Here is an 11,406-nt window from a genome sequence, read left to right on the forward strand (position 1 = left end):
TTTTATTATGGTAATTCAGGTATTTGTTTCTTTAAATGTATTTAAAAGTTCTGTAGTTCATTTGGTGTGTATTTTCCAGTGTAACCCACATCTAAAGTTATTACATAATTCATAAAAAAACATATTTTGATTTTAATATTTGTCAAATTTTCAGAAAATATACAAAGTAAAGCCCTCTTGAGCTAAAGTTTATAAACCTCTAGATTTTTAGTTGGAGGATATTTTAGATGTCTTTGAATTTCACTCTTCTAATCTGCTTGCTTTTTCATGTAAATGATACTCTTTCAAGTGGCTGACAGTTTCCTCTGTAATAATCTGAGTCTTTCACAGGCTGATATTGATTTTTGCAGAATGAGCAACATGTTTTTTCTCGTTAAATAGGTACTGTTTTAAATGGTATATATTTAAATACATAATATATTTCAGTCAGTTTTTTTAATAATTAATCAACATCAGATGGAAGCTGTATACTCTGTTTCCTCTCAGAGATGTGTTCAGTCAGCAGGCTGATTATCAAAACCAGTATTTTATCTCTGTGATTCAGAGTTTTTTTAGGTGGACATCTTCAGAATGCATGCCCGAATCTCTTTGGTTTTAACACTGTAGACAATTGGGTTGAACATTAGAGGAACAAGAAAGTGTAGATAGGCGAGAAACATGTATATACCTGAGCTGGTAGCTTCTTTTTCCCAAAGTGATGGATCATAGACAGGCTGACCAGTGGGGTATAAAATAGTAATACAGCACAGCTGTGGGAAATGCAGGTGTTAAAGGCTTTGAGCCCCTCAGTGTTAGAAGAAATGCTCAATACTGTCCTCAAGATTAGCATGTAGGAGAGGAGAATGAGTACAGCATCCAAAGCCAGTGTGGAGAGCATGACAAAGAGCCCAAAGCCACTGTTCACAAGAGTGCTAGAACTGGCTAGCCTTAAAACATCAGGATGAACACAATATGAATGAGACAGAGCATTCATAGGCTGAAATTGCCGTCTTCCAAGGATCAAGGACAGGGGCAGATGGAGAGCAGCACTACGTATCACAATGGCCAGCCCAATGGCCCCAATGCGCTTGATTGTGAGAATGGTGGCATAGCATAAAAGCTCTCGAATACCCACATGGTAGTCAAAAGCCATGGCCAAGAGCACAGATGATTCAATAACTGAGAAAGTATGGATGAAGAAGAGTTGTGTAAAGCAGGTTGCAGCTCCCACCTCTCTCTGGCCCAGGAGAAAGACAGCTGTCATTGAAGGCAATGTAGAAGCTGAGAGGCCCAGGTCTGCCATTGAAAGCATGGACAGGAAGAGGTACCTAGGTGTGTGGAGGCTAGGGACAGGCTTGACAATGTACATTATGGTGATGTTGCCCAGCAAAGACACAACATAGATAGAGCAGATAAGAATAGCTGTCCAGCAATGAGAGATCTCCAGTCCTGGGAGTTCCATCAGTATGAAGATGAAGTTGCTGGCATTATTGTTGTTAAGAACTGCCATAACTTTGGGAAGAGCTTGCCCTGGAAAAATTATGGAGAAGGCAAAAAGTTATTCTTTCACAGCATTTTCCTAGCATCTCATCCCACAACGCCCATGACCCATGCTTGCAGAGTAATATCACTCTCCTCCTCTTTTTACAGCTCTGAATCCCATTCCTTTAGAAGTTCCTCTAGAGTACAATGCTGGCTCTTTTCTTGGCTGCCACGAAGCCTAGTTTTCAGAGGCTTTTTGTGCCTTTCATAGACAGAAAATTCCTTCCTCATTTGAAGATATGTCAAGTTTTGAAAAATGGAAAGGGAAACTCTGTGGTGAGAGTGCGCGGTACAGATGCATAAACTAGATTAGTTTTAATACCAGAAAATCGGGCTCTAAAGAAACCTAGGTAAGGATAATTGTATTTAATGGCTGCCTGGGAGTTAGAAAATAAAGTTTAAGAATGTTAATACTGACTCTGAACTCCTGATGTCACCAGAAATATCTTTTTCTCTGAAAGGGATTCAAAAGTAATATATGTGACAAGAAGACAAGCCCAAGGGTTTGGGCTTGATGTGTATGTCTACTGGGTTAAATCCCTTCTCAATTTTTGTTATCACTCTCTGAAAAAGTGTTTGGATAGCTGGTTCAGGTGTATGAGACGAAGAAGATGAAGACTAGATAATATTTGCAGCTTTTTAGCTGCATGCATTTTTATACATGTATTCTCAATGGCATCACACATTTACTGAGCTCCTACTACTTCATTTAAATAATATAATGACAGGCAATCTATAACTTATGCCTTTGAAGGTCTAGTAATCCACTGGTCAACACAGAACACATCCATGAGGGCAATGACCATGGGACAGATAAAACATCCCCGCTGGGAATCTACATTACGCTCTCCACAACTCACCTTTTTCATTTGTTTTTTTAAACTTTATTCAGTTTTGAGAGACAGAGAGAGACAGAGCATGAGCAGGAAAGGGGCAGAGAGAGGGAGACGCAGAATCCGAAGCAGGCTCCAGGCTCCGAGCTGTCAGCACAGAGCCGGACGCTGGGCTTGAACTCACGAACTGTGATATCATGACAAGAGCCAAAGTTGGACGCTCAACTGACTGAGCCATGCAGGCGCCCCAACCACAACTCACCTTTTTAAAGAATGATCCTGGTACTTTCAAAGACAAAGAAAGGAATACAGTGTGAAAACTGAGTACATAGAGTTCAAAAGAAACCTTGGTCACATATATGAAGTTCACACTGAATGATGATTTTCTTTGCTAATACCTTAGGAAAATTCTCTTAACAAGGGAATTTTCAACATGCTCTGGACAGTCATGACCAGTAGGGGGCAGCCGTGACCAGTAGAACAATCATTGTATTCCACTTTTTCATACGCTAATTATAATGTTGCCCATAAAGTCATGAAGAATACTTTCAACATACTAACCATTAGTCTAAGGAAAACCTAGAGAAGAAATTCTGTGAAGAGTGAACAACGTGTCAGAATCAAAACAACATGGCATTTGAACAGTAAACAAATATTGGCAATTATTATAGGGCAAGTTGTGGAGGAGGAAGAAGAGTATAACCACGCATAAGAAAGGCAAAAAGCAGAGGCAGGCCTATCAGATTTGAGAAAGGATCTGCAATGGAAAGAGGAGGACTGAGTTTCTGAGTGTTTATGCCCATGGAGAAGTAAGGGTAGCTGAGTACTAGTAGTCATCTTTGTTCTAGTAAAAACTCCCTCTGGTTCCAGAGGGCAAGGTGTGCAATGCATACACTTGGTATTCATTAACTTGCCTCAACAGTTTTTCTTATAAGCTGTTAATCTCAGTGTATTTTCAAAAGAAAAGAAAAGCATCCCCCTCCCAAAGTCATATACTAAAATTCTCATGAATGCAGAGAAGTTATAATTATTAATCAAAATAAAACATCTGGGATTCAGCATTAATATTCCTGGGAGAATATTTAACAAGCTGCTATAAATAAAACAGCAAATCCATTACTGAACCATGACGAGTAGGAAAGAGGACAATTTTATATCCAGAAGACTAGATAGTATGTGACTAACCAGTGATCAATTCACAAGTAGGAAAAGTCTCAGGGGCTACTTGGAAGTCTTTGCCTTGACTCTACCTTCTAAGAATGTCGGGAAAGAAAGGCTGCTACTATCAGGCTCTAAAGCATGGTGTATGGATTCTATCTATGTGTCTCATTCTGTCCAGAATAGGTATTGAGCTGTGTAGGAACCAGTCATGTCAGGAATGCAAGCTTCCACCCTCCAAGGATTGTGGATCCTCACCAAATATAAAGCTGAATGGGAAGAATCAAGGACACTAGGGATTTGGGGAATTGCCTGAGACAGGAAAGCAGAGAAAGAAAATAGTACCAGACACTCTATTCTGTGAATAGTATGAAGTAATTGTTTTCAGTATATTTCGATGTGTATTATGTGTCAGGCACATTACTGGACTTTGCAGAGAGGTAATGGTGTATATAAAACCTAGTTCTGATAGAGAATAATTATCCAAAGAGCATCATTTCATCTGAAATAGTTGTGGCAATCAGTGAGGAGAAGAGGGAGAGGTGTTTCTGACAGGCCCAGTCATGATGCCAAATGTTTAAGGACCAAGGAGATATAATCAAGCAGAAGTTAGAAGCATGTATTTCTCTGCTTATTTCTCCTCGCTGTCCACTTCTGAGTATGAGCATATGGGAGAATTAACCCTCCCACATGAACATTTGACAGGATGTTTATGGTCACAAAGTGAGCAGCAAAAATGCTATCTTCTTTATTTGAGCTTTACCAGGAAAAAGAAAAAAGAGAGAGAGAGAAATTTTGAAGATTTTTCAAAGTCATCTTGTCCAATTCCTACTAAATTGTTACTGCAATATCCATAAAATAAATGTGAAACTCTGTCTCAGAAAGTAATCCATTCTATAGTGGTATTTAAGTAACTCACAAAAGACATCTTTCTGTGCTGCCTTTTGTGCGAATTGGAGACGTGTTCTAAGCCCTTACTTAGTAATTGACAGTCTAGATTGTACCCGATGAAATGAGCCACCTGGATTTCCTTTACTCCCATAGTCTGAAAGGATTTCTGTATGTTTAATATTTAGTAAGGAGTAACTATAAAATGTTGTTATTCTTTTACTCATAGAGAAGGGGTGCATATACAACTCCCTGGATTTGGACTCACAAAGAAATGCTAAAATAACAGGAATTAACAAGGAGTGGAAGGCAGGACACCTCTGGATAAAGGCTATGACTTGCAGTGAAAGCCAATGTTATGCTTGTCTCTTTTTTTATTTTTTTTTGTTTTATTTTTTACAGTTTAGTTATTTTGAAAGGGAGGAGGGGCAGAGAGAAAGAAAGAGAGAGAGACAGAGAGAGAGAGAGAGAGAGAGAGAGAGAGAATCCCAAGCAGACTCCACACTGTCAACATGGAGCCTGACTTGGACTTGAACCCACAAACCATGAGATCATGCTTTGAGCCAAACTTGGACACTTAACCGACTGAGCCACCCAGGCTCCCCTATTATGCTTCTCTCTGGACACAATTCACTCCTCAGTTTCTTCCCTAAGTGTCTCATCATTATAAACTGAGGGGCGTTGACATTTTGTTGAATAGTGCCTAATATTCGTAGAAGATAGTGGAAATTTGAATTCCAAAAATCTTATCTCAAAAATATACAACTTTCTGAGAAACACTGCTGTATTGCCCATACCCTATGGGGCTCTTTGGCTTTACAGACTTTCAAGTTGTTAATGCTGCTTCAAAGCACTAGATGGACAAAGATGGAGTCCTGGAACTGTTTGCACCTGCCCTTGGAAACACTACATGAACTAAGTCACATCAGTTCTTCAGGGAGGAAAACCAAGAAACAGACTCTTAACCACAGAGAACAAACTGATAGTTACCAGAGGGGAGGTGGGGGGGGGGGATGGGTGAAACAGGTGTTAGGGATTAAGGAGGGCACTTTCGATGAGGACCTGGTGATGTATGGAAAGGTTGAAACTATAAATATTGTACCCATGAAACTAATATTACACTGTGTGTTAAGTGGAATTTCAATAAAAACTTAAAACACCCCAGCATGAATGCAGAGTCATTATGCTTTTTAAAAAAATCTCATAACCTAGGTTCCCTTTTATCAATCCTTTAAATCATTTCTTTTAAGACAAGAACTCTACATAGCTTTTCATCCTGGGAGATTTATTAGTAAATATTTGGTGTTGCCTCTGTTATAATATTGTGTGAGAATTATGAATCATATTTTCAGATTTCCAGTTTCCCTCCTTCCCCCCTTTGCTTACCTCTTCCCTCTTGTCTTTCTTACCTAAATTATTTATCAATTATCTAATATGTGCCTTACATAAATGATGTTTGGGTTGGTGGTTGATCTTAAACTTTACGGGAAATAATTGAGTGGTTGTTGGGTAAGGAAAGGGGGCCAGGGATTATTCCCCAAAACTATAGAATATATCATATAAGAGGATTAGAGGCACTGTATACCTCCAGTAAATGTTTTTCTTGTCTCAGAGATCCTCACACCGAGTTTACAACCATATCTAGGATAGCCCATGACTTTTCTTGACTTCCATCCCAAGTATGCATACAACATGATTTAAGGTAAGCTAATGTCGTTCGAGGAGTTTCTATCACTCACCAGACCCCAGGGCAGGGACACAAGCTCTGTGGATTGTCATGCAGCTGGGGGCTCATGAGGTCCCCTGCCTTGAGCATAGTGCCAAGTAAGCAAGTTTATAAAGCATTGGTTCTGGAGGCTCACAACCAATCCCAGTGAGACTCACACCCAATCCTTGTGGTATAGGATCTCAACAAGCATCAGATGTTCATGTGCTAATCTTAGTGTGTCTTTGCCAGGCCTCTAGGTGAGGTATGATTATACACTTAGAACATGGAGCCAGTCCTTCTTTGAACTTCCTTTCTTCTTTTCCCACTCTAAGACATCCTTAGCCCCTTATAAGATATTTTTTTAATGTTTATTTTTGAGAGAGACAGAGAGAGACAGAGCATGAGATGGGGAGGAGCACAGAGAGAGAGAGAGGAAGACACAGAATCAAAACAGGCTCCAAGCTCTGTGTTGTCAGAACAGAGCCCAATGTGGGGCTTGAACTCACCAACTGAACCGTGAGATCATGACCTGAGCCAAAGTCGATCGCTCAACTGACTGAGCCACCCATGTGTCTTAGCCCCTAAGAAGTAGAAGTTATCACATTGATCCTAGCTTTTTTGGGTCCTGGAAACATCTTGCATCATATTCTGATCTCCAGGACATACAATCTTTATATCCTCCCTGATCCCCCAATTCAGCAGGTTTTTTTCCCCTTCAATTGTATATATCTTGGGTGGTGAGAGTTGAATATCTGCAGCACTATTTTCATGAATGATAACATGACCAAGATTATTTTGCACTGATCGGTCTTTGTTACAATAACATACAGCTAACTTTTCCCTAGTGCTGCCCCCTTTCCTCCTCCCTACTTCCTCAAAGTGAGTTTTCAAACTTACTGAGGAATAGGTGAAGGAGATTAAAAAGGATTCACCAGGAACATATGAAAGGGTCCTGGATTTTGTTTTGAAGGTAAAAAGAAGAGTGATATAAGATGCAAAGTTTGGTCATAGTAGGCATGGAGCTGGGCAGGAGTGGCCTGGGAAATTGAACAAACTGGGCATGAGGCAGAGGAAACATCTAGGGGTACCACAACCACTTGCTAGTTCAGTGGTTCACCAAAGCACTCATACAATTCAACAGAAAGTTATACTCACGGCTAAGATTTGACACAGCAAAGGACACTGTGCAGGAACAACAGGAAAAAGGTGTCCATTGTGATGTCAAGAGAGGCCACATACAGGCTTCCAACTGTTTCTTCTCTTTCTGCAAGGGTCACTGTAGCCACAAACCTCAGGGACACATGAGAGATGCCTCTATCCAGAGAAGCCTGCTTGAGTTATGGAGTCAGTGTTATTAAAGCAAGCCAGTTACATAGGTACATATCTGTTGCATGACCAGTGTGTGTAGACCTCAAACCAGGCAACAGGTACACATAATAAATTCTATATTTGTCTAACATATGCTACCAACCTGGTTCATATTGAACTACTGCTTGGGCATACATAATAACACTACTACTCAGTAACTATGTGAACATTCCAGAGAATTATTTTTAGAGTTTGGTCAAGGACCATTCATCAACATGTCTACAGAAATATGCAAGAACTGAGTAAAATGGATCTGTTGCATTAACTCTTTTCTTGGAGGTATCTTCTGTGCATTTGCAGGAGTATGTCGTGACCATGACCACACTGAACATGGGTTGGAAATGTTTTCACTCAGCATGTGTGAAATATGAGTAACTTTTAATGTGACCTAAACATAATTCTAATCCTAGACAAAATACAAAAAAGACTAGAAATATTAAATCAAAACTAGGTGGATTCCCATTGTGGATCCTTAAGTGACAAGGAGAATATTTAAGGAAGAGAATATAGCTGGAACAATTGTAATAATTTGCTAGAGAGACAGCAGGTGGTTAAGTAAGAAGGTCATTTATTTTAGGGCATGGAGCATATAATCAGCGACAAAAATTTTGAGCTAGAAAATTATCAAAAAATAATAGTGGTAGCTGTGAGTAAAGACTAACCTGCAAGTGAAGAGGAGCAATGGAAAAGTTTAAATGAGTGTGCAACATAATCTTTAGATTTTGAGAGCTATTTTCAGTTCTGCTTGGAGTTGTTTGAGAATGAAGACAGGGCAGCCAACTAGCAGGATCGCTAAATGATCTACTTAATCATTAAGGTCTAAACTGAGGCAGGAGGAGTGGAAATGTAAAAGTGGTGAAAAATATTAAGAGAGTGAAATCTACAATATTGATAAGGGATTGGAAATTACAAGTGAGGGAAAGTGAGAACCATGTGTGGCACTTGGTCTGCATTTTTGGCTAGAGTGAGGGAGTAAAGGGAAATGCCACCTACATACATGGAGAACACAAAAGTGGAAGCAGGAAGAAGTAGCAATCGAGGTTGGAGCAGAATGAGTAAGTTCTTCTTTGGCCTTGTTGAGTTTAAGATTTCCATGTAGCATACAAAGGGAATTATCCCAGAGTGACATGTGAACGTATCTGAAATTCAGGAGGGACGCTGAGTTTGAGATTGATATGGCAACATTCATATTCAGGGGGTTAGCAAAAGAAGTGAAAACAGAAAATGCAAGGAGTCAAATTATTCCCAGAGATCAGAGACTAAGCAGAAATGAGGGGTGTTAGAGAAGCCAAAAAGTACAGATATTGAATAACAAGTGAGTGGCCAACAGTGTCAATAATTGATGAGAGGTCCAGGGCTGAAAAGACAGATTTGAAATACGTTATTTGATTTGTTATTTAGATTTCTTGATGACTTTTGCCCAAGCAATTTCAATAGAACTGTAGAGGCAAAATTTTGTCATAATGGCGATGAAGAGGAAATGATTTCTACTTCAGTTAAATTGTTGGCAACTATGTTGTTTGAGGATGCATACTTAAATAGCCCCACTATAAAGAAAAACAATGAAATGAACAGTACAAAAGTCAGCATACTGGTTTAATGCCCTGACAGTGGTGAGGTTATGTTCAGGAAAGGCTGCAGAGAAAATTTAGGTGTTGAAAATTTATTATTTCATTCCTTAGGTGATATTTATACAGATGCTCATTTAATAAAAATTTATTGAATTGCACATTTATTTCAATGCAACTTTCTGTATGTACTTTATATTCCACCATAAAATATATTTAAATTTGACAAGGGGGAGAAAATTAAGGCAATTAATGCATATTTTTTCAAGTAGCTTATTTATGCCAAAAAAATTTTATTGAAGTGAATTTTATTGAAGTGAATTTTATTGAATGGAAGTCAAGGGATGAGATAAGAGTCTTATATAAATAAGGATAGCATGTATAATGAAATTACCCCAGAAGGTTTCTTACAGAGATTGGGGTTGAGTCTGACAATGTTATGGAGATGGGAAGTATTTGCAGAATTCTAGAAACCCCTGCAATACTATTAATGATAATATGTAGGTAAAGCAAGAGGCAGAATTACCTGGAGGAACTGAACCTCTGGAGCTCCCTTTTATCTCCTAAACAACACAGGAATCTTTACATCAGTGAAAATAAATGTATCCAAATAACATGTATCTATATGGGCAAATCTCAAAAGCATACATTTGTGACAAAGAATAGTGATTTTTTTTTTTTGGAGAACATTTAAAACAGTGCTATAAAGCACATACATGCTTATTGCATACACTTTTGTGTATGCTTGTTATATACACACACATCCATTTAACATAATAAAACATGGAAAAGAAAGATAAGGAACAGAGTAAAATTGTATGATTACTTTTGGATATTGAATTTAACATCTATGATTTAGAGAGATGGAAAGAAATTTTGCCTTTATTGTAATTTGTTTTACTTAAAAAATTCTGACTCAATTGAGGCAAAATATTATAATTCAATAGAACCATATAGAAATTGTATGGCTTCTGTATGTTTTTTGTATTATTGTTTGAATCTTTTCATCCTTGAAGCATTTCATAATAATCATAATCATAATATAAACAAAAGGGGAAAAGAGAGTAAGGTGGATGGCAAAATGGAGTGTCTCAGATAATATTAAAAGAAACACATTTAGAGATGGACATGTTCGACCATCTTTGAATAAAAGAGATTACATTCTTTTTCTAATATTGGAAGGAAGAATTTTGATGGCATTTCTAGATATAGATTCTTTTATGTATGTGAAAGTGAAGAAAGGGTCTGGTGTGAAGCATAAGTGACTGGAAGAAAGTTGCAGGTATTTGAAATGGCAAGTGTGGATCATGAAAAATGTCACCGAGGGTTTCAAAAATATGCATCCAGACACTGAAAAACCAAATGAATTGAAGATCATTAATTTGTAGCCATTACAGTATGAAAACTCTAGTGTTATTCTTAGGGAGAACTCAAAAGCACAGATGTAAGACTAGAAAATACAAAATATTTAAATTGATTCCAAAGTTAAGTTTACAGTTGAAAAGTATTAAAAGAAAAAAAATGAGTGCTGATGGAGCTTTTCCTGGAATATGTGTGGTCCATAGTGAATAGGAAGTCAATGATAAAATGATGGCTGTCCTGGACTTAGAGAAGGTGAGATATTTGGGACTAAAGATCTCAAGCCCAAAGTCCAAATGCAGTGAAGTCAAGGAGTGAACATTCTTGAAAGACAGAATATGATACTACAGATTGACATACTGGATTTAAACATTATACTTTTTCCAAATGATGATGATTTTTAGATTTATTTTAGAGTGTGGCAAGAGAAGTTTCATACGTCCAATATAGGTAGAGATTGTTGGTATTGTAAATTTCATGATTTTATAGTTTTTTTTAATAGCAATATTAGATATTCACTTGTTTGCTTCTTTCCTTTACTCCCTACTTCAACAACAATATCATCAATAAAACAAAGCACTATGCAAGCAAGAACTTTGCTTAATTCATATTATATCTTCAGCTCCTCAAAAAGTCAAGGATAAAGTAGGTATTCACTAAAAAGTTAACACCATGTCAAGGTATATATACAGATGATAAGATGAAGTACTTTGTTCACTCTGTCCAAGATGAATTATAAGACTATAAACTTCTCTAAGATATATGAACCAGTGGACAAAGAAATAATGCAAATAGTTCATTATTTCAGATTTTTATTTCCTGAATAAATTTTATTGTTCAATGTACATTTGTCCAAATCATAGAATAGAAACAGTTTTAAAAGTTACCCAAACCAACATACTGTATAATTCAGAAGAGTCAAACAGAATCTTTGTGGGCTTTTAGAATATCAGCAGCTCTTTGCTTTCATGAAGCATTCTTTCTCTTTTAGGATCGTGCTCAT

General features: G+C 37.7%; 1 protein-coding gene across 1 annotated transcript; it reads right to left on the bottom strand.

Annotated features, from left to right (window-relative positions):
- Positions 1 to 622: 622 nt before the first annotated feature.
- On the bottom strand, positions 623 to 1,489 carry LOC102961226 (olfactory receptor 51G2-like). Its single transcript, XM_015540756.1, has one exon. It carries the CDS (start codon positions 1,487 to 1,489, stop codon positions 623 to 625), a length of 867 nt encoding a protein of 288 aa, XP_015396242.1.
- Between the last annotated feature and the right edge of the window lie 9,917 nt (positions 1,490 to 11,406).

The sequence above is a fragment of the Panthera tigris genome, chromosome D1, assembly GCF_018350195.1.
Source record: "Panthera tigris isolate Pti1 chromosome D1, P.tigris_Pti1_mat1.1, whole genome shotgun sequence".
Classification (NCBI taxonomy): domain Eukaryota; kingdom Metazoa; phylum Chordata; class Mammalia; order Carnivora; family Felidae; genus Panthera; species Panthera tigris.